The 24,040-nt window shown below is 54.5% G+C and overlaps 1 protein-coding gene across 5 annotated transcripts in view; it reads right to left on the minus strand.

The window, feature by feature from the left end:
• Window positions 1–24,040, minus strand: part of LOC147100957 (growth factor receptor-bound protein 7-like) — a 263,485-nt gene that overhangs the window by 10,814 nt on the left and 228,631 nt on the right. For all 5 annotated transcript variants that reach the window (XM_085966067.1, XM_085966069.1, XM_085966065.1 and 2 more), the window contains one exon: window positions 20,342–20,429. In XM_085966067.1, coding sequence (XP_085822193.1) covers window positions 20,342–20,429 — 88 coding nt within the window. The remainder of the gene's footprint in view (window positions 1–20,341; window positions 20,430–24,040) is intronic.

Raw genomic sequence — 24,040 nt, forward strand, 5'->3', positions numbered from 1 at the left:
AAGGGCCTCCCTATCTCCCGCTGGCAGGAAGTCCTCTCGGATGTGCTCCATTCGATACGGTCGCTATTGTGTACGGCCACTAATGCCACGCCTCATGAACGAATGTTTGTCTTTCCTCGGAAATCCACCTCAGGCGTATCCATGCCGTCATGGCTCTCCACCCCAGGTCCGGTACTCGTGCAAAGGCATGTGAGGGGCCACAAGACGGACCCTCTCGTGGAGCCAGTACACCTACTCCACGCCAACCCCCAATACGCATATGTCCGGCACGCCGACGGAAGGGAGTACACTGTGTCCATAAAAGACGTCGCCCCAGCCGGCATCGACAACAACCACGGCAATAGCAGCGACGACGATCACAGCAACCCTTACCCACCCACTATTCTTTCATCACCCCCGGAAGAACATCGACCAACGGCACCCCCACCAACTACCCCTTCAACAACCCCGGCGGCACCCCCGGCAGAGACCCAGGAGGCTACCGGGGACACCCAGCCGACACCCGCGGCACCACAACAGCCATGTCGGTCGCAGAGGACTATCAAACCCCCGAACAGACTAAATCTATAGAAGGGGTGAATGTGATGAAATATATTCCATTCATCACTGCCTGTTTTCTGTGTCTTGTAACTGCCTGCTTTCTGTGTCTTTGCCCTTCCCCCAGTCCTCATGTATTATGGATTGGAATGTGCTGGAACTGGTTGTGTGCAGGGCTCCGCCCATACCTGGCTCCTTTGTAATCTAAGTTCAGTCGGGCATCAGCCTCCTGAAGGAAGACATCTCTCTATTTTACGTGTTATGTTCTGAGTTAATAAAAGCCTTACTTTTGTTCTGCTAACTTCGAGTCTCGGAATAATTGAGGCACATCACAGTCAGTAACACAGGGCGATGGGGGAGAGGGGTTACTGAGTGACAGTGTGAGGGAGCTGAATTAACATCAGTAGAGATACAGTCAGTAACACAGGGCGCTGGGGGAGAGGGGTTACTGAGTGACAGTGTGAGGGAGCTGGATTAACATCAGTAGAGATACAGTCAGTGACACAGGGCGCTGGGGGAGAGGGGTTACTGAGTGACAGTGTGAGGAAGCTGGATTAACATCAGTAGAGATACAGTCAGTAACACAGGGCACTGGGGGGGAGAGGGGTTACTGAGTGACAGTGTGAGGGAGCTGGATTAACATCAGTAGAGATACAGTCAGTAACACAGGGCGCTGGGGGGGAGAGGGGTTACTGAGTGACAGTGTGAGGGAGCTGGATTAACATCAGTAGAGATATAGTCAGTAACACAGGGCGCTGGGGAGAGGGGTTACTGAGTGACAGTGTGAGGGAGCTGGATTAACATCAGTGGAGATACAGTCAGTAACACAGGGTGCTGGTGGACAGGGGTTACTGAGTGACAGTGTGAGGGAGCTGGATTAACATCAGTGGAGATACAGTCAGTAACACAGGGTGCTGGGGGAGAGGGGTTGCTGAGTGACAGTGTGAGGGAGCTGGATTAACATCAGTGGAGATATAGTCAGTAACACAGGGTGCTGGGGGAGAGGGGTTACTGAGTGACAGTGTGAGGGAGCTGGATTAACATCAGTAGAGATACAGTCAGTGACACAGGGCGCTGGGGGGAGAGGGGTTACTGAGTGACAGTGTGAGGGAGCTGGATTAACATCAGTAGAGATACAGTCAGTAACACAGGGCGCTGGGGGAGAGGGGTTACTGAGTGACAGTGTGAGGGAGCTGGATTAACATCAGTAGAGGTACACGCAGTAACACAGGGCGCTGGGGGAGAGGAGTTACTGAGTGATAGTGTGAGGGAGCTGGATTAACATCAGTAGAGATAGAGTCAGTAACACAGGGCATTGGGGGAGAGGGGTTACTGAGTGACATTGTGAGGGAGCTGGATTAACATCAGTAGAGATACAGTCAGTAACACAGGGCACTGGGGGAGAGGGGTTACTGAGTGACATTGTGAGGGAGCTGGATTAACATCAGTAGAGATACAGTCAGTAACACAGGGCGCTGGGGGAGAGGGGTTACTGAGTGACAGTGTGAGGGAGCTGGGTTAACATCAGTAAAGATACAGTCAGTAACACAGGGCGATGGGGGAGAGGGGTTACTGAGTGACAGTGTGAGGGAGCTGGACTAACATCAGTAGAGATACAGTCAGTAACACAGGGCGCTGGGGGAGAGGGGTTACTGAGTGACAGTGTGAGGGAGCTGGATTAACATCAGTAGAGATACAGTCATTGACACAGGGCGCTGGGGGAGAGTGTGAGGGAGCTGGATTAACATCAGTAGAGATACAGTCAGTAACACAGTGCACTGGGGGGGAGAGGGGTTACTGAGTGACAGTGTGAGGGAGCTGGATTAACATCAGTAGAGATACAGTCAGTAACACAGGGCGCTGGGGGGGAGAGGGGTTACTGAGTGACAGTGTGAGGGAGCTGGATTAACATCAGTAGAGATATAGTCAGTAACACAGGGCGCTGGGGAGAGGGGTTACTGAGTGACAGTGTTAGGGAGCTGGATTAACATCAGTGGAGATACAGCCAGTAACACAGGGTGCTGGTGGACAGGGGTTACTGAGTGACAGTGTGAGGGAGCTGGATTAACATCAGTGGAGATACAGTCAGTAACACAGGGTGCTGGGGGAGAGGGGTTACTGAGTGACAGTGTGAGGGAGCTGGATTAACATCAGTAGAGATACAGTCAGTGACACAGGGCGCTGGGGGGAGAGGGGTTACTGAGTGACAGTGTGAGGGAGCTGGATTAACATCAGAAGAGATACAGTCAGTCACACAGGGCGATGGGGGAGAGGGGTTACTGAGTGACAGTGTGAGGGAGCTGGATTAACATCAGTAGAGATACAGTCAGTGACACAGGGCGCTGGGGGGAGAGGGGTTACTGAGTGACAGTGTGAGGGAGCTGGATTAACATCAGTAGAGATACAGTCAGTGACACAGGGCGCTGGGGGGAGCGGGGTTACTGAGTGACAGTGTGAGGGAGCTGGATTAACATCAGTAGAGATACAGTCAGTCACACAGGGCGATGGGGGAGAGGGGTTATTGAGTGACAGTGTGAGGTAGCTGGATTAACATCAGTAGAGATACAGTCAGTAACACAGGGCGCTGGGGGAGAGGAGTTACTGAGTGATAGTGTGAGGTAGCTGGATTAACATCAGTAGAGATACAGTCAGTAACACAGGGCGCTGGGGGAGAGGAGTTACTGAGTGATGGTGTGAGGGAGCTGGATTAACATCAGTAGAGATACAGTCAGTAACACAGGGCACTGGGGGAGAGGGGTTACTGAGTGACATTGTGAGGGAGCTGGATTAACATCAGTAGAGATACAGTCAGTAACACAGGGCACTGGGGGAGAGGGGTTACTGAGTGATAGTGTGAGGGAGCTGGATTAACATCAGTAGAGATACAGTCAGTAACATAGGGCGCTGGGGGAGAGGAGTTACTGAGTGATGGTGTGAGGGAGCTGGATTAACATCAGTAGAGATACAGTCAGTAACACAGGGCACTGGGGGAGAGGGGTTACTGAGTGACATTGTGAGGGAGCTGGATTAACAGCAGTAGAGATACAGTCAGTAACACAGGGCACTGGGGGAGAGGGGTTACTGAGTGACCTTGTGAGGGAGCTGGATTAACATCAGTAGAGATACAGTCAGTAACACAGGGCGCTGGGGGAGAGGGGTTACTGAGTGACAGTGTGAGGGAGCTGGGTTAACATCAGCAAAGGTACAGTCAGTAACACAGGGCGATGGGGGAGAGGGGTTACTGAGTGACAGTGTGAGGGAGCTGGATTAACATCAGTAGAGATGCAGTCAGTATCACAGGGCGCTGGGGGAGAGGGGTTACTGAGTGACAGTGTGAGGGAGCTGGATTAACATCAGTAGAGATACAGTCAGTAACACAGGGCGCTGGGGGAGAGGGGTTACTGAGTGACAGTGTGAGGGAGCTGGATTAACATCAGTAGAGATATAGTCAGTAACACAGGGCGCTGGGGAGAGGGGTTACTGAGTGACAGTGTGAGGGAGCTGGGTTAACATGATTGGAGATACAGTCAGTAACACAGGGTGCTGGTGGACAGGGGTTACTGAGTGACAGTGTGAGGGAGCTGGATTAACATCAGTGGAGATACAGTCAGTAACACAGGGTGCTGGGGGAGAGGGGTTACTGAGTGACAGTGTGAGGGAGCTGGATTAACATCAGTGGAGATACAGTCAGTAACGCAGGGTGCTGGGGGAGAGGGGTTACTGAGTGACAGTGTGAGGGAGCTGGATTAACCTCAGTAGAGATACAGTCAGTGACACAAGGCACTGGGGGGAGAGGGGTTACTGAGTGACAGTGTGAGGGAGCTGGATTAACATCAGTCGAGATACAGTCAGTAACACAGGGCGCTGGGGGAGAGGGGTTGCTGAGTGAAAGTGTGAGGGAGCTGGATTAACATCAGTAGAGATACAGTCAGTCACACAGGGCGATGGGGGAGAGGGGTTACTGAGTGACAGTGTGAGGGAGCTAGATTAACATCAGTAGAGATACAGTCAGTAACACAGGGCGCTGGGGGAGAGGAGTTACTGAGGGATAGTGTGAGGGAGCTGGATTAACATCAGTAGAGGTACAGTCAGTAACACAGGGCGCTGGGGGAGAGGAGTTACTGAGTGATAGTGTGAGGGAGCTGGATTAACATCAGTAGAGATAGAGTCAGTAACACAGGGCATTGGGGGAGAGGGGTTACTGAGTGACATTGTGAGGGAGCTGGATTAACATCAGTAGAGATACAGTCAGTAACACAGGGCACTGGGGGAGAGGGGTTACTGAGTGACATTGTGAGGGAGCTGGATTAACATCAGTAGAGATACAGTCAGTAACACAGGGCGCTGGGGGAGAGGGGTTACTGAGTGACAGTGTGAGGGAGCTGGGTTAACATCAGTAAAGATACAGTCAGTAACACAGGGCGATGGGGGAGAGGGGTTACTGAGTGACAGTGTGAGGGAGCTGGACTAACATCAGTTGAGATACAGTCAGTAACACAGGGCGCTGGGGGAGAGGGGTTACTGAGTGACAGTGTGAGGGAGCTGGATTAACATCAGTAGAGATACAGTCATTGACACAGGGCGCTGGGGGAGAGTGTGAGGGAGCTGGATTAACATCAGTAGAGATACAGTCAGTAACACAGTGCACTGGGGGGGAGAGGGGTTACTGAGTGACAGTGTGAGGGAGCTGGATTAACATCAGTAGAGATACAGTCAGTAACACAGGGCGCTGGGGGGGAGAGGGGTTACTGAGTGACAGTGTGAGGGAGCTGGATTAACATCAGTAGAGATATAGTCAGTAACACAGGGCGCTGGGGAGAGGGGTTACTGAGTGACAGTGTGAGGGAGCTGGATTAACATCAGTGGAGATACAGTCAGTAACACAGGGTGCTGGTGGACAGGGGTTACTGAGTGACAGTGTGAGGGAGCTGGATTAACATCAGTGGAGATACAGTCAGTAACACAGGGTGCTGGGGGAGAGGGGTTACTGAGTGACAGTGTGAGGGAGCTGGATTAACATCAGTAGAGATACAGTCAGTGGCACAGGGCGCTGGGGGGAGAGGGGTTACTGAGTGACAGTGTGAGGGAGCTGGATTAACATCAGTAGAGATACAGTCAGTGACACAGGGCGCTGGGGGGAGAGGGGTTACTGAGTGACAGTGTGAGGGAGCTGGATTAACATCAGAAGAGATACAGTCAGTCACACAGGGCGATGGGGGAGAGGGGTTACTGAGTGACAGTGTGAGGGAGCTGGATTAACATCAGTAGAGATACAGTCAGTGACACAGGGCGCTGGGGGGAGAGGGGTTACTGAGTGACAGTGTGAGGGAGCTGGATTAACATCAGTAGAGATACAGTCAGTGACACAGGGCGCTGGGGGGAGCGGGGTTACTGAGTGACAGTGTGAGGGAGCTGGATTAACATCAGTAGAGATACAGTCAGTCACACAGGGCAATGGGGGAGAGGGGTTACTGAGTGACAGTGTGAGGTAGCTGGATTAACATCAGTAGAGTTACAGTGAGTAACACAGGGCGCTGGGGGAGAGGAGTTACTGAGTGATAGTGTGAGGTAGCTGGATTAACATCAGTAGAGATACAGTCAGTAACACAGGGCGCTGGGGGAGAGGAGTTACTGAGTGATGGTGTGAGGGAGCTGGATTAACATCAGTAGAGATACAGTCAGTAACACAGGGCACTGGGGGAGAGGGGTTACTGAGTGACATTGTGAGGGAGCTGGATTAACATCAGTAGAGATACAGTCAGTAACACAGGGCACTGGGGGAGAGGGGTTACTGAGTGACCTTGTGAGGGAGCTGGATTAACATCAGTAGAGATACAGTCAGTAACACAGGGCGCTGGGGGAGAGGGGTTACTGAGTGACAGTGTGAGAGAGCTGGGTTAACATCAGTAAAGGTACAGTCAATAACACAGGGCGATGGGGGAGAGGGGTTACTGAGTGACAGTGTGAGGGAGCTGGATTAACATCAGCAGAGATACAGTCAGTAACACAGGGCGCTGGGGGAGAGGGGTTACTGAGTGACAGTGTGAGGGAGCTGGATTAACATCAGTAGAGATACAGTCAGTAACACAGGGCGCTGGGGGAGAGGGGTGACTGAGTGACAGTGTGAGGGAGCTGGATTAACATCAGTAGAGATACAGTCAGTGACACAGGGCGCTGGGGGAGAGGGGTTACTGAGTGACAGTGTGAGGGAGCTGGATTAACATCAGTAGAGATACAGTCAGTAACACAGGGCACTGGGGGGGAGAGGGGTTACTGAGTGACAGTGTGAGGGAGCTGGATTAACATCAGTCGAGATACAGTCAGTAACACAGGGCGCTGGGGGGGAGAGGGGTTACTGAGTGACAGTGTGAGGGAGCTGGATTAACATCAGTAGAGATATAGTCAGTAACACAGGGCGCTGGGGAGAGGGGTTACTGAGTGACAGTGTGAGGGAGCTGGATTAACATCAGTGGAGATACAGTCAGTAACACAGGGTGATGGTGGACAGGGGTTACTGAGTGACAGTGTGAGGGAGCTGGATTAACATCAGTGGAGATACAGTCAGTAACACAGGGTGCTGGGGGAGAGGGGTTGCTGAGTGAGAGTGTGAGGGAGCTGGATTAACATCAGTGGAGATATAGTCAGTAACACAGGGGTGCTGGGGGAGAGGAGTTACTGAGTGATAGTGTGAGGGAGCTGGAATAACATCAGTAGAGATGCAGTCAGTAACACAAGGCGCTGGGGGAGAGGAGTTACTGAGTGATAGTGTGAGGGAGCTGGATTAACATCAGTAGAGATACAGTCAGTAACACAGGGCACTGGGGGAGAGGGGTTACTGAGTGACAGTGTGAGGGAGCTGGATTAACAGCAGTAGAGATACAGTCAGTAACACAGGGCGCTGGGGGAGAGGGGTTACTGAGTGGCAGTGTGAGGGACCTGGATTAACATCAGCAGAGATACAGTCAGTAACACAGGGCGCTGGGGGAGAGGGGTTACTGAGTGACAGTGTGAGGGAGGTGGATTAACATCAGTAGAGATACAGTCAGTGACACAGGGCACGAGGGAGAGGGGTTACTGAGTGACAGTGTGAGGGAGCTGGGTTAACATCAGTAAAGATACAGTCAGTGACACAGGGCGCTGGGGGAGAGGGGTTACTGAGTGACAGTGTGAGGGTGCTGGATTAACATCAGTAGAGATACAGTCAGTAACACAGGGCGCTGGGGGAGAGGGGTTACTGAGTGACCGTGTGAGGGAGCTGGATTAACATCAGTAGAGATACAGTCAGTGACACAGGGCGCTGGGGGAGAGGGGCTGCTGAGTGACAGTGTGAGGGAGCTGGATTAACATCAGTAGAGATACAGTCAGTAACACAGGGCACTGGGGGGGAGAGGGGTTACTGAGTGACAGTGTGAGGGAGCTGGATTAACATCAGTGGAGATACAGTCAGTAACACAGGGCGCTGGGGAGAGGGGTTACTGAGTGACAGTGTGAGGGAGCTGGATTAACATCAGTAGAGATACAGTCAGTAACACAGGGCGCTGGGGGAGAGGGGTTACTGAGTGACAGTGTGAGGGAGCTGGATTAACATCAGTAGAGATACAGTCAGTGACACAGGGCGCTGGGGGAGAGGGGCTACTGAGTGACAGTGTGAGGGAGCTGGATTAACATCAGTAGAGATACAGTCAGTAACACAGGGCACTGGGGGGGAGAGGGGTTACTGAGTGACAGTGTGAGGGAGCTGGATTAACATCAGTGGAGATACAGTCAGTAACACAGGGCGCTGGGGAGAGGGGTTACTGAGTGACAGTGTGAGGGAGCTGGATTAACATCAGTAGAGATACAGTCAGTAACACAGGGCGCTGGGGGAGAGGGGTTACTGAGTGACAGTGTGAGGGAGCTGGATTAACATTAGTAGAGATACAGTCAGTAACACAGGGCGCTGGGGGGAGAGGGGTTACTGAGTGACAGTGTGAGGGAGCTGGATTAACATCAGTGGAGATACAGTCAGTAACACAGGGAGCTGGGGGAGAGGGGTTACTGAGTGACAGTGTGAGGGAGCGGGATTAACATCAGTAGAGATACAGTCAGTAACACAGGGCAATGGGTGAGAGGGGTTACTGAGTGACAATGTGAGGGAGCTGGATTAACATCACTGGAGATACAGTCAGTAACACAGGGCGCTGGGGGAGAGGGGTTACTGAGTGACATTGTGAGGGAGCTGGATTAACATCAGTAGAGATACAATCAGTAACACAGGGCACTGGGGGAGAGGGGTTACTGAGCGACATTGTGAGGGAGCTGGATTAACATCAGTAGAGATACAGTCAGTTACACAGGGCGCTGGGGGAGAGGGGTTACTGAGTGACAGTGTGAGGGAGCTGGGTTAACATCAGTAAAGATACAGTCAGTAACACAGGGCGATGGGGGAGAGGGGTTACTGAGTGACAGTGTGAGGGAGCTGGATTAACATCAGTAGAGATACAGTCAGTAACACAGGGCGCTGGGGGAGAGGGGTTACTGAGTGACAGTGTGAGGGAGCTGGATTAACATCAGTAGAGATACAGTCAGTAACACAGTGCACTGGGTTGGAGAGGGGTTACTGAGTGACAGTGTGAGGGAGCTGGATTAACATCAGTAGAGATACAGTCAGTAACACAGGGCGCTGGGGGGGAGAGGGGTTACTGAGTGACAGTGTGAGGGAGCTGGATTAACATCAGTAGAGATATAGTCAGTAACACAGGGCGCTGGGGAGAGGGGTTACTGAGTGACAGTGTGAGGGAGCTGGATTAACATCAGTGGAGATACAGTCAGTAACACAGGGTGCTGGTGGACAGGGGTTACTGAGTGACAGTGTGAGGGAGCTGGATTAACATCAGTGGAGATACAGTCAGTAACACAGGGTGCTGGGGGAGAGGGGTTACTGAGTGACAGTGTGAGGGAGCTGGATTAACATCAGTAGAGATACAGTCAGTGACACAGGGCGCTGGGGGGAGAGGGGTTACTGAGTGACCGTGTGAGGGAGCTGGATTAACATCAGTAGAGATACAGTCAGTGACACAGGGCGCTGGGGGGAGAGGGGTTACTGAGTGACAGTGTGAGGGAGCTGGATTAACATCAGAAGAGATACAGTCAGTCACACAGGGCGATGGGGGAGAGGGGTTACTGAGTGACAGTGTGAGGGAGCTGGATTAACATCAGTAGAGATACAGTCAGTGACACAGGGCGCTGGGGGGAGAGGGGTTACTGAGTGACAGTGTGAGGGAGCTGGATTAACATCAGTAGAGATACAGTCAGTGACACAGGGCGCTGGGGGGAGCGGGGTTACTGAGTGACAGTTTGAGGGAGCTGGATTAACATCAGTAGAGATACAGTCAGTCACACAGGGCGATGGGGGAGAGGGGTTACTGAGTGACAGTGTGAGGGAGCTGGATTAACATCAGTAGAGATACAGTCAGTAACACAGGGCGCTGGGGGAGAGGAGTTACTGAGTGATAGTGTGAGGTAGCTGGATTAACATCAGTAGAGATACAGTCAGTGACACAGGGCGCTGGGGGAGAGGGGTTACTGAGTGACATTGTGAGGGAGCTGGATTAACATCAGTAGAGATACAGTCAGTAACACAGGGCACTGGGGGGGAGAGGGGTTACTGAGTGACAGTGTGAGGGAGCTGGATTAACATCAGTGGAGATACAGTCAGTAACACAGGGCGCTGGGGAGAGGGGTTACTGAGTGACAGTGTGAGGGAGCTGGATTAACATCAGTAGAGATACAGTCAGTAACACAGGGCGCTGGGGGAGAGGGGTTACTGAGTGACAGTGTGAGGGAGCTGGATTAACATTAGTAGAGATACAGTCAGTAACACAGGGCGCTGGGGGGAGAGGGGTTACTGAGTGACAGTGTGAGGGAGCTGGATTAACATCAGTGGAGATACAGTGAGTAACACAGGGAGCTGGGGGAGAGGGGTTGCTGAGCGACAGTGTGAGGGAGCTGGATTAACATCAGTAGAGATACAGTCAGTAACACGGCACTGGGGGAGAGGGGTTACTGAGTGACAGTGTGAGGGAGCTGGATTAACATCAGTGGAGATACAGTCAGTAACACAGGGAGCTGGGGGAGAGGGGTTACTGAGTGACGGTGTGAGGGAGCTGGATTAACATCAGTGGAGATACAGTCAGTAACACAGGGCGCTGGGGGAGAGGGGTTACTGAGTGACAGTGTGAGGGAGCGGGATTAACATCAGTAGAGATACAGTCAGTAACACAGGGCGATGGGTGAGAGGGGTTACTGAGTGACAGTGTGAGGGAGCTGGATTAACATCACTGGAGATACAGTCAGTAACACAGGGCGCTGGGGGAGAGGGGTTACTGAGTGACAGTGTGAGGGAGCTGGATTAACATCAGTAGAGATAGAATCAGTAACACAGGGCATTGGGTGAGAGGGGTTACTGAGTGACATTGTGAGGGAGCTGGATTAACATCAGTAGAGATACAGTCAGTAACACAGGGCACTGGGGGAGAGGGGTTACTGAGCGACATTGTGAGGGAGCAGGATTAACATCAGTAGAGATACAGTCAGTTACACAGGGCGCTGGGGGAGAGGGGTTACTGAGTGACAGTGTGAGGGAGCTGGGTTAACATCAGTAAAGATACAGTCAGTAACACAGGGCGATGGGGGAGAGGGGTTACTGAGTGACAGTGTGAGGGAGCTGGATTAACATCAGTAGAGATACAGTCAGTAACACAGGGCGCTGGGGGAGAGGGGTTACTGAGTGACAGTGTGAGGGAGCTGGATTAACATCAGTCGAGATACAGTCATTGACACAGGGCGCTGGGGGAGAGGGGTTACTGAGTGACAGTGTGAGGGAGCTGGATTAACATCAGTAGAGATACAGTCAGTAACACAGTGAACTGGGTTGGAGAGGGGTTACTGAGTGACAGTGTGAGGGAGCTGGATTAACATCAGTAGAGATACAGTCAGTAACACAGGGCGCTGGGGGGGAGAGGGGTTACTGAGTGACAGTGTGAGGGAGCTGGATTAACATCAGTAGAGATATAGTCAGTAACACAGGGCGCTGGGGAGAGGGGTTACTGAGTGACAGTGTGAGGGAGCTGGATTAACATCAGTGGAGATACAGTCAGTAACACAGGGCGCTGGGGGAGAGGAATTACTGGGTGATGGTGTGAGGGAGCTGGATTAACATCAGTAGAGATACAGTCAGTAACACAGGGCACTGGGGGAGAGGGGTTACTGAGTGACATTGTGAGGGAGCTGGATTAACATCAGTAGAAATACAGTCAGTAACACAGGGCACTGGGGGAGAGGGGTTACTGAGTGACCTTGTGAGGGAGCTGGATTAACATCAGTAGAGATACAATCAGTAACACAGGGCGCTGGGGGAGAGGGGTTACTGAGTGACAGTGTGAGAGAGCTGGGTTAACATCAGTAAAGGTACAGTCAATAACACAGGGCGATGGGGGAGAGGGGTTACTGAGTGACAGTGTGAGGGAGCTGGATTAACATCAGTAGAGACACAGTCAGTAACACAGGGCGCTGGGGGAGAGGGGTTACTGAGTGACAGTGTGAGGGAGCTGGATTAACATCAGTAGAGATACAGTCAGTAACACAGGGCGCTGGGGGAGAGGGGTTACTGAGTGACAGTGTGAGGGAGCTGGATTAACATCAGTAGAGATACAGTCAGTGGCACAGGGCGCTGGGGGAGAGGGGTTACTGAGTGACAGTGTGAGGGAGCTGGATTAACATCAGTAGAGATACAGTCAGTAACACAGGGCACTGGGGGGGAGAGGGGTTACTGAGTGACAGTGTGAGGGAGCTGGATTAACATCAGTAGAGATACAGTCAGTAACACAGGGCGCTGGGGGGGAGAGGGGTTACTGAGTGACAGTGTGAGGGAGCTGGATTAACATCAGTAGAGATATAGTCAGTAACACAGGGCGCTGGGGAGAGGGGTTACTGAGTGACAGTGTGAGGGAGCTGGATTAACATCAGTGGAGATACAGTCAGGAACACAGGGTGCTGGTGGACAGGGGTTACTGAGTGACAGTGTGAGGGAGCTGGATTAACATCAGTGGAGATACAGTCAGTAACACAGGGTGCTGGGGGAGAGGGGTTACTGAGTGACAGTGTGAGGGAGCTGGACTAACATCAGTGGAGATACAGTCAGTAACACAGGGTGCTGGGGGAGAGGGGTTACTGAGTGACAGTGTGAGGGAGCTGGATTAACATCAGTAGAGATATAGTCAGTGACACAGGCCGCTGGGGGGAGAGGGGTTACTGAGTGACAGTGTGACGGAGCTGGATTAACATCAGTAGAGATACAGTCAGTAACACAGGGCGCTGGGGGAGAGGGGTTACTGAGTGACAGTGTGAGGGAGCTGGATTAACATCAGTAGAGATACAGTCAGTCACACAGGGCGATGGGGGAGAGGGGTTACTGAGTGACAGTGTGAGGGAGCTGGATTAACATCAGTAGAGATACAGTCAGTAACACAGGGTGCTGGGGGAGAGGAGTTACTGAGTGATAGTGTGAGGGAGCTGGATTAACATCAGTAGAGATACAGTCAGTAACACAGGGTGCTGGGGGAGAGGAGTTTCTGAGTGATAGTGTGAGGGAGCTGGAATAACATCAGTAGAGATACAGTCAGTAACACAGGGCGCTGGGGGAGAGGAGTTACTGAGTGATAGTGTGAGGGAGCTGGATTAACATTAGCAGAGATACAGTCAGTAACACAGGGCACTGGGGGAGAGGGGTTATGAGTGACAGTGTGAGGGAGCTGGATTAACATCAGTAGAGATACAGTCAGTTACACAGGGCGCTGGGGGAGAGGGGTTACTGAGTGACAGTGTGAGGGACCTGGATTAACATCAGCAGAGATACAGTCAGTAACACAGGGCGCTGGGGGAGAGGGGTTACTGAGTGACAGTGTGAGGGAGCTGGATTAACATCAGTAAAGATACAGTCAGTGACACAGGGCGCTGGGGGAGAGGGGTTACTGAGTGACAGTGTGAGGGAGCTGGATTAACATCAGTAGAGATACAGTCAGTAACACAGGGCGCTGGGGGAGAGGGGTTACTGAGTGACCGTGTGAGGGAGCTGGATTAACATCAGTAGAGATACAGTCAGTAACACAGGGCGCTGGGGGAGAGGGGTTACTGAGTGACAGTGTGAGGGAGCTGGATTAACATTAGTAGAGATACAGTCAGTAACACAGGGCGCTGGGGGGAGAGGGGTTACTGAGTGACAGTGTGAGGGAGCTGGATTAACATCAGTGGAGATACAGTCAGTAACACAGGGAGCTGGGGGAGAGGGGTTACTGAGTGACAGTGTGAGGGAGCTGGATTAACATCAGTAGAGACACAGTCAGTAACACGGCACTGGGGGAGAGGGGTTTCTGAGTGACAGTGTGAGGGAGCTGGATTAACATCAGTGGAGATACAGTCAGTAACACAGGGAGCTGGGGGAGAGGGGTTAATGAGTGACGGTGTGAGGGAGCTGGATTAACATCAGTGGAGATATAGTCAGTAACACAGGGCGCTGGGTGAGAGGGGTTACTGAGTGACAGTGTGAGGGAGCTGGATTATCAGTAGAGATACAGTCAATAACACAGGGTGCTGGGGAGAGGGATTACTGAGTGACAGTGTGAGGGAGCTGGATTAACATCAGTAGAGATACCGGCAGTAACACAGGGCGCTGGGGGGAGAGGGATTACTGAGAGACAGTGTGAGGGAGCTGGATTAAGATCAGTAGAGATACAGTCAGTGACACAGGGCGCTGGGGGAGAGGGGTTACTGAGTGACAGTGTGAGGGAGCTGGATTAACATCAGTAGAGATACAGTCAGTATCACAGGGCACTGGGGGAGAGGGGTTACTGAGTGACAGTGTGAGGGAGCTGTTTTACTATCAGTAGAGATACAGTCAGTAACACAGGGTGCTGGGGGGAGAGGAGTTACTGAGTGACAGTGTGAGGGAGCTGAATTAACATCAGTAGAGATACAGTCAGTAGCACAGGGCGCTGGGGGAGAGGGGTTACTGAGTGACAGTGTGAGGGAGCTGGATTAACATCAGTGGAGATACAGTCAGGAACACAGGGCGCTGGGGGAGAGGGGTTACTGAGTGACAGTGTGAGGGAGCTGGATTAACATCAGTAGAGATACAGTCAGTAACACGGCACTGGGGGAGAGGGGTTACTGAGTGACAGTGTGATGGAGCTGGATTAACATCAGTAGAGATACAGTCAGTAACACAGGGCGCTGCGGGGAGGGGGGTTACTGAGTGACAGTGTGAGGGAGCTGGATTAACATCAGTCGAGATACAGTCAGTAACACGGCACTGGGGGAGAGGGGTTACTGAGTGACAGTGTGAGGGAGCTGGATTAACATCAGTAGAGATACAGTCAGTAACACAGGGCGCTGGGGGAGAGGGGTTACTGAGTGACGGTGTGAGGGAGCTGGATTAACATCAGTGGAGATACAGTCAGTAACACAGGTCGCTGGGGGAGAGGGGTTACTGAGTGACCGTGTGAGGGAGCTGGATTAACATCAGTAGAGATACAGTCAGTAACACAGGGCGCTGGGGGAGAGGGGTTACTGAGTGACAGTGTGAGGGAGCTGGATTAACATCAGTGGAGATACAGTCAGTAACACAGGTCGCTGGGGGAGAGGGGTTACTGAGTGACCGTGTGAGGGAGCTGGATTAACATTAGTAGAGATACAGTCAGTAACACAGGGCGCTGGGGGGAGAGGGGTTACTGAGTGACAGTGTGAGGGAGCTGGATTAACATCAGTGGAGATACAGTCAGTAACACAGGGAGCTGGGGGAGAGGGGTTACTGAGTGACAGTGTGAGGGAGCTGGATTAACATCAGTAGAGACACAGTCAGTAACACGGCACTGGGGGAGAGGGGTTTCTGAGTGACAGTGTGAGGGAGCTGGATTAACATCAGTGGAGATACAGTCAGTAACACAGGGAGCTGGGGGAGAGGGGTTACTGAGTGACGGTGTGAGGGAGCTGGATTAACATCAGTGGAGATACAGTCAGTAACACAGGGCGCTGGGGGAGAGGGGTTACTGAGTGACAGTGTGAGGGAGCGGGATTAACATCAGTAGAGATACAGTCAGTAACACAGGGCGATGGGTGAGAGGGGTTACTGAGTGACAGTGTGAGGGAGCTGGATTAACATCAGTAGAGATATAGTCAGTAACACAGGGCGCTGGGTGAGAGGGGTTACTGAGTGACAGTGTGAGGGAGCTGGATTATCAGTAGAGATACAGTCAATAACACAGGGTGCTGGGGAGAGGGATTACTGAGTGACAGTGTGAGGGAGCTGGATTAACATCAGTAGAGATACCGGCAGTAACACAGGGCGCTGGGGGGAGAGGGATTACTGAGAGACAGTGTGAGGGAGCTGGATTAACATCAGTAGAGATACAGTCAGTGACACAGGGCGCTGGGGGAGAGGGGTTACTGAGTGACAGTGTGAGGGAGCTGGATTAACATCAGTAGAGATACAGTCAGTATCACAGGGCACTGGGGGAGAGGGGTTACTGAGTGACAGTGTGAGGGAGCTGTTTTACTATCAGTAGAGATACAGTCAGTAACACAGGGTGCTGGGGGGAGAGGAGTTACTGAGTGACAGTGTGAGGGAGCTGAATTAACATCAGTAGAGATACAGTCAGTAGCACAGGGCGCTGGGGGAGAGGGGTTACTGAGTGACAGTGTGAGGGAGCTGGATTAACATCAGTGGAGATACAGTCAGGAACACAGGGCGCTGGGGGAGAGGGGTTACTGAGTGACAGTGTGAGGGAGCTGGATTAACATCAGTAGAGATACAGTCAGTAACACGGCACTGGGGGAGAGGGGTTACTGAGTGACAGTGTGATGGAGCTGGATTAACATCAGTAGAGATACAGTCAGTAACACAGGGCGCTGCGGGGAGGGGGGTTACTGAGTGACAGTGTGAGGGAGCTGGATTAACATCAGTCGAGATACAGTCAGTAACACGGCACTGGGGGAGAGGGGTTACTGAGTGACAGTGTGAGGGAGCTGGATTAACATCAGTAGAGATACAGTCAGTAACACAGGGCGCTGGGGGAGAGGGGTTACTGAGTGACGGTGTGAGGGAGCTGGATTAACATCAGTGGAGATACAGTCAGTAACACAGGTCGCTGGGGGAGAGGGGTTACTGAGTGACAGTGTGAGGGAGCTGGATTAACATCAGTCGAGATATAGTCAGTAACACAGGGCGCTGGGGGAGAGGGGTTACTGAGTGACAGTGTGAGGGAGCTGGATTATCAGTAGAGATACAGTCAATAACACAGGGTGCTGGGGGAGAGGGATTACTGAGTGGCAGTGTGAGGGAGCTGGATTAACATCAGTAGAGATACCGGCAGTAACACAGGGCGCTGGGGGGAGAGGGATTACTGAGAGACAGTGTGAGGGAGCTGGATTAACATCAGTAGAGATACAGTCAGTGACACAGGGCGCTGGGGGACAGGGGTTACTGAGTGACAGTGTGAGGGAGCTGGATTAACATCAGTAGAGATACCGGCAGGAACACAGGGCGCTGGGGGGGAGGGGTTACTGAGTGACAGTGTGAGGGAGCTGGATTAACATCAGTGGAGATACAGTCAGTAACACAGGGCGCTGGGGGAGAGGGGTTACTGAGTGACAGTGTGAGGGAGCTGGATTAACATCAGTAGAGATACAGTCAGTAACACGGCACTGGGGGAGAGGGGTTACTGAGTGACAGTGTGAGGGAGCTGGATTAACATCAGTGGAGATACAGTCAGTAACACAGGGAGCTGGGGGAGAAGGGTTACTGAGTGACAGTGTGAGGGAGCTGGATTCACATCAGTAGAGATACAGTCAGTAACACAGGGCGCTGGGGGAGAGGGGTTACTGAGTGACGGTGTGAGGGAGCTGGATTAACATCAGTGGAGATACAGTCAGTAACACAGGGCGCTGGGGGAGAGGGGTTACTGAGTGACAGTGTGAGGGAGCTGGATTAACATCATTAGAGATATAGTCAGTAACACAGGGCGCTGGGGGAGAGGGGTTACTGAGTGACAGTGTGAGGGAGCTGGATTATCAGTAGAGATACAGTCAATAGCACAGGGTGCTGGGGGAGAGGGATTACTGAGTGGCAGTGTGAGGGAGCTGGATTAACATCAGTAGAGATATAGTCAGTAACACAGGGCGCTGGGGGGAGAGGGATTACTGAGAGACAGTGTGAGGGAGCTGGATTAACATCAGTAGAGATACCGTCAGTGACACAGGGCGCTCGGGGATAGGGGTTACTGAGTGACAGTGTGAGGGAGCTGGATTAACATCAGTAGAGATACAGTCAGTAACACAGGGCGATGGGGGAGAGGGGTTACTGAGTGACAGTGTGAGGGAGCTGGATTAACATCAGTAGAGATACTGTCAGTAACACAGGGCGATGGGGGAGAGGGGTTACTGAGTGACAGTGTGAGGGAGCTGGATTAACATCAGTGGAGATACAGTCAGTAACACGGCGCTGGGGGAGAGGGGTTACTGAGTGACAGCGTGAGGGAGCTGGATTAACATCAGTATACAGTCAGTAACACAGGGCGCTGGGAGAGAGGGGTTACTGAGTGACAGTGTGAGGGAGCTGGATTATCAGTAGAGATAGAGTCAATAACACAGGGTGCTGGGGGTGAGGGATTACTGAGTGACAGTGTGAGGGAGCTGGATTAACATCAGTAGAGATACAGTCAGTAACACAGGGCGCTGGGGGTAGAGGGGTTGCTGAGTGACAGTGTGAGGGAGCTGGATTAACATCAGTAGAGATACAGTCAGTAACACAGGGCGCTGGGGGGAGAGGAGTTACTGAGTGACAGTGTGAGGGAGCTGAATTAACATCAGTAGAGATACAGTCAGTAGCACAGGGCACTGGGGAGAGGGGTCACTGAGTGTCAGTATGAGGGAGGTGGATTAACATCAGTAGAGATACAGTCAGTAACAGGGTGCTGGGAGAGGGGTTACTGATTGACAGTGTGAGGGAGCTGGATTAACATCAGTAGAGATACAGTCAGTAACACAGGGCGCTGGGGGAGAGGGGTTACTGAGTGACAGTGTGAGGGAGCTGGATTAACATCAGTACAGATAGTCAGTAACACAGGGCGCTGGGGAGAGGGGTTACTGAGTGACAGTGTGAGGGAGCTGGATTAACATCAGTAGAGATACAGTCAGTAACACAGGGCGATGGGGGAGAGGGGTTACTGAGTGACAGTGTGAGGGAGCTGGATTAACATCAGTGGAGATACAGTCAGTAACACGGCGCTGGGGGAGAGGGGTTACTGAGTGACAGTGTGAGGGAGCTGGATTATCAGTAGAGATACAGTCAATAACACAGGGTGCTGGGGGAGAGGGATTACTGAGTGACAGTGTGAGGGAGCTGGATTAACATCAGTAGAGATACCGGCAGGAACACAGGGCGCTGGGGGGAGAGGGATTACTGAGTGACAGTGTGAGGGAGCTGGATTAACATCAGTAGAGATACCGGCAGGAACACAGGGCGCTGGGGGGAGAGGGATTGCTGAGAGACAGTGTGAGGGAGCTGGATTAACATCAGTAGAGATACAGTCAATAACAGAGGGTGCTGGGGGGAGAGGGGTTATTGAGTGACAGTGTGAGGGAGCTGGATTAACATCAGTAGAGATACAGTCAGTAACAGAGGGTGCTGGGGGGAGAGGGGTTACTGAGTGACAGTGTGAGGGAGCTGAATTAACATCAGTAGAGATACAGTCAGTAACACAGGGCGCTGGGGGAGAGGGGTTACTGAGTGACAGTGTGAGGGAGCTGGATTAACATCAGTAGAGATACAGTCAGTAACAGAGGGCGCTGGGGGAGAGGGGTTACTGAGTGACAGTGTGAGGGAGCTGGATTCTCATCAGTAGAGATACAGTCGGTAACACAGGGCGCCGGGGGAGAGGGGTTACTGAGTGACAGTGTGAGGGAGCTGGATTAACATCAGTAGAGATACAGTCAGTAACACAGGGCGCTGGGGTGAGGGGTTACTGAGTGACAGTGTGAGGGAGCTGAATTAACATCAGTGGAGATACAGTCAGTAACACAGGACGCCGGGGGAGGGAGGTATTTCTCCTTAAAGGATGTGCTTGACTTCACACGGGACGTTATGACCCTAAGTGGCCCTTTCGTGGTCTGAGTGACCCCCTGGTGCCCAGAATGACCCTTCACTTGGCCTGAGATTGAGGCTCCACCAGGAGCAGGGATGAGTGGGGTCGGCGAGAGGCATAAATTAAATAAATGCAACTAACTAAAAAACAGTAAAGACCTGCTATCCGACATTTCATCCAGTCTGCAAACTCCGGGAGTCGGGTAGCCGGTCTGAGGCTGGGTGTGGTGGAGTCGGCCTGGGAATGAGGTGCTGAGACGATGCTGCTCTCTGCTGTTTCCCCATGGTCCTGCGGGGTCGCATTGCGCGTTATCTGGGCCGGCTGGTCATGGTGTACGGAGACTAGTTAACCTAACTTGCAGGCTGCGACTGGTTTACTCGGCATTCTGAGGGTTCGCCACTCACTGACCCGGCAGCTCCGAGTCCTATTTCCAGATGTTGCTGCCTTGCTCTGGAGAGGCTCCTGTCCCGTCCTGTCCCACCCGTACTTGTGTTTGTCTGTAGTCGCTGAATTCCTTGCTCCCTCTCAGCTCACGGGCTCTCTCACCCTCTACTCATTTGCAAAATTCCTTTGAGATGAAAAGGTTAAAGCCCCACAGTCGGCACTGATCCGCAGCTCGGTCTGCTCACCCGTCAATGTGCCCATGTTGGATAATCAGCCGGTGAGCCTCCTCTCTCGAGATCCGTCCGTGAAACCAGGGCTGGGTCCTGTGTATCGCTGCATCCACCATAAATGACAGTGTTATTGTAGTTATTACTGCTCAGGCTCCACTCTCAATCCACCATGATAGCAGAAACATACCCGCTACAACAATCGGCAATCGGCCAAAAACATCAGCACACAATACCCTCGCTAAACCTGCCGTCCGTGGCTCTCTGGGGTGTCTGTGACGCTTCACTCCCCCTCCCTCTGCCTGTCTGGAGCGCTGCCTCTTGTTTAGAGACTGGGCCGTCCCTCGTGGAAGCAGGGTTCCTGCAGAATGCATTAGACTGTGGCAGGTGTGTAGCTTGGTGCCGAGTCCCTAGCCCTCAGCAATCACACGAGGCTCTGAGGGTTCGGCCTATTCCTGGATTCCCTGCAATGACACTGATTATAATATATAATAGTGACCGTATGTCCCTGTCTCCCGGGATCATCGGAAAAAGTACAGAGTCCCCGGAACAGTCCATGGGTCACAAAACTCGTCCCCAAAGTGAGTGTCCCCCCAGGGCAGTGAGTGTCCCCCTGGGCAGTGAGTGTCGCCCCTTGGCAGTGAGTGTCCCCCCTGGGCAGTGAGTGTCCCCCCTGGGCAGTGAGTGTCCCCCGGGCAGTGAGTGTCCCCCCTGGGCAGTGAGTGTCCCCCCTGGGCAGTGAGTGTCCCCCCTGGGCAGTGAGTGTCCCCCCTGGGCAGTGAGTGTCCCCCCTGGGCAGTGAGTGTCCCCCGGGCAGTGAGTGTCCCCCCCTGGGCAGTGAGTGTCCCCCCTGGGCAGTGAGTGTCCCCCCTGGGCAGTGAGTGTCCCCCCTGGGCAGTGAGTGTCCCCCGGGCAGTGAGTGTACGCCTGGGCAGTGAGTGTCCCCCCTGGGCAGTGAGTGTCCCCCCAGGGCGGTGAGTGTCCCCCTGGGCAGTGAGTGTCCCCCCTGGGCAGTGAGTGTCCCCCTGGGCAGTGAGTGTCCCCCCTGGGCAGTGAGTGTCCCCCCTGGGCAGTGAGTGTCCCCCTGGGCAGTGAGTGTCCCCCTGGGCAGTGAGTGTCCCCCCAGGGCGGTGAGTGTCCCCCTGGGCAGTGAGTGTCCCCCCCTGGGCAGTGAGTGTCCCCCCCTGGGCAGTGAGTGTACCCCAGGGCAGTGAGTGTACGCCTGGGCAGTGAGTGTCCCCCTGGGCAGTGAGTGTCCCCCCTGGGCAGTGAGTGTCCCCCCTGGGCAGTGAGTGTCCCCCTGGGCAGTGAGTGTCCCCCTGGGCAGTGAGTGTCCCCCCAGGGCGGTGAGTGTCCCCCTGGGCAGTGAGTGTCCCCCCTGGGCAGTGAGTGTCCCCCCAGGGCGGTGAGTGTCCCCCTGGGCAGTGAGTGTCCCCCCTGGGCAGTGAGTGTCCCCCTGGGCAGTGAGTGTCCCCCTGGGCAGTGAGTGTCCCCCCTGGGCTGTGAGTGTACCCCCTGGGCAGTGAGTGTCCCCCTGGGCAGTGAGTGTCCCCTCCTGGGGCAGTGAGTGTCCCCCCCTGGGCAGTGAGTGCCCCCCCTGGGCAGTGAGTGTCCCCCCTGGGCAGTGAGTGTCCCCCCCTGGGCAGTGAGTGGCACCCTAGGCAGTGAGTGGCCCCCTGGGCAGTGAGTGTACGCCTGGGCAGTGAGTGTCCCCCCTGGGCAGTGAGTGTACCCCCGGGCAGTGAGTGTACCCCTGGGCAGTGAGTGTCCCCCCCTGGACAGTGAGTGTACCCCCCTGGGCAGTGAGTGGCCCCCCTGGGCAGTGAGTGTCCCCCCAGGGCAGTGAGTGTCCCCCCTGGGCAGTGAGTGTCCCCCTGGGCAGTGAGTGTCCCCCCTGGGCAGTGAGTGTCCCCCCTGGGCAGTGAGTGTCCCCCCTGGGCAGTGAGTGTCCCCCCCTGGGCAGTGAGTGTACCCCCGGGCAGTGAGTGTCCCCCCTGGGCAGTGAGTGTCCCCCTGGGCAGTGAGTGTCCCCCCCTGGGCAGTGAGTGTCCCCCCTGGGCAGTGAGTGTACCCCTGGGCAGTGAGTGTCCCCCCTGGGCAGTGAGTGTAATCCTGGGCAGTGAGTGTCCCCCCTGGGCAGTGAGTGTCCCCCTGGGCAGTGAGTGTCCCCCCTGGGCAGTGAGTGTCCCCCCTGAGCAGTGAGTGTCCCCCCTGGGCAGTGAGTGTCCCCCTGGGCAGTGAGTGTACCCCCGGGCAGTGAGTGTCCCCCCCTGGGCAGTGAGTGTCCCCCCCTGGGCAGTGAGTGTCCCCCCTGGGCAGTGAGTGTATCCCCTGGGCAGTGCGTGTCCCCCTGGGCAGTGAGTGTCCCCCCTGGGCAGTGAGTGTCCCCCCTGGGCAGTGAGTGTCCCCCTGGGCAGTGAGTGTATCCCCTGGGCAGTGAGTGTCCCCCCTGGGCAGTGAGTGTATCCCCTGGGCAGTGAGTGTCCCCCCTGGGCAGTGAGTGTATCCCCTGGGCAGTGAGTGTCCCCCTGGGCAGTGAGTGTATCCCCTGGGCAGTGAGTGTCCCCCCTGGGCAGTGAGTGTATCCCCTGGGCAGTGAGTGTCCCCCCTGGGCAGTGAGTGTCCCCCCCTGGGCAGTGAGTGTCCCCCCCTGGGCAGTGAGTGCTCCCCCTGGGCAGTGCCTGTCCCCCTGGGCAGTGAGTGTCCCCCCAGGGCAGTGAGTGTCCCCCCTGGGCAGTGAGTGTCCCCCAGGGCGGTGAGTGTCCCCCCTGGGCGGTGAGTGTACACCCGGGCAGTGAGTGTCCCCCAGGGCGGTGAGTGTCCCCCCTGGGCAGTGAGTGTACCCCCGGACAGTGAGTGTCCCCCTGGGCAGTGAGTGTCCCCCCGGGCAGTGAGTGTCCCCCCTGGGCAGTGAGTGTCCCCCTGGGCAGTGAGTGTCCCCCCTGAGCAGTGAGTGTCCCCCTGGGCAGTGAGTGTCCCCCCTGAGCAGTGAGTGTCCCCCTGGGCAGTGAGTGTCCCCCCTGGGCAGTGAGTGTCCCCCCTGGGCAGTGAGTGTCCCCCCTGGGCAGTGAGTGTCCCCCCTGAGCAGTGAGTGTCCCCCCCTGGGCAGTGAGTGTCCCCCTGGGCAGTGAGTGTCCCTCCTGGGCAGTGAGTGTCCCCCTGGGCAGTGAGTGTCCCCCCTGGGCAGTGAGTGTCCCCCTGGGCAGTGAGTGTCCCCCCTGGGCAGTGAGTGTCCCTCCTGGGCAGTGAGTGTCCCCCTGGGCAGTGAGTGTCCCCCCTGGGCAGTGAGTGTCCCCCCAGGGCAGTGAGTGTCCCTCCTGGGCAGTGAGTGTCCCCCCTGGGCAGTGAGTGTCCCCCGGGCAGTGAGTGTCCCCCCTGGGCAGTGAGTGTATCCCCTGGGCAGTGAGTGTCCCCCCTGGGCAGTGAGTGTATCCCCTGGGCAGTGAGTGTATCCCCTGGGCAGTGAGTGTCCCGCGGGCAGTGAGTGTCCCCCCTGGGCAGTGAGTGTCCCCTCCTTGGCAGTGAGTGTCCCCCCTGGGCAGTGAGTGTCCCCCCTGGGCAGTGAGTGTCCCCCCTGGGCAGTGAGTGTCCCCCCCTGGGCAGTGAGTGTCCCCCCCTGGACAGTGAGTGTCCCCCCTGGGCAGTGAGTGTCCGCCCCTGGGCAGTGAGTGTCCCCCTGGGCAGTGAGTGTACACCCGGGCAGTGAGTGTCCCCCCT

The sequence above is a fragment of the Somniosus microcephalus genome, chromosome 24 (genome assembly GCF_052327205.1).
Source record: "Somniosus microcephalus isolate GS21.2 chromosome 24, FLI_Smic_1.0, whole genome shotgun sequence".
NCBI lineage: Eukaryota > Metazoa > Chordata > Chondrichthyes > Squaliformes > Somniosidae > Somniosus > Somniosus microcephalus.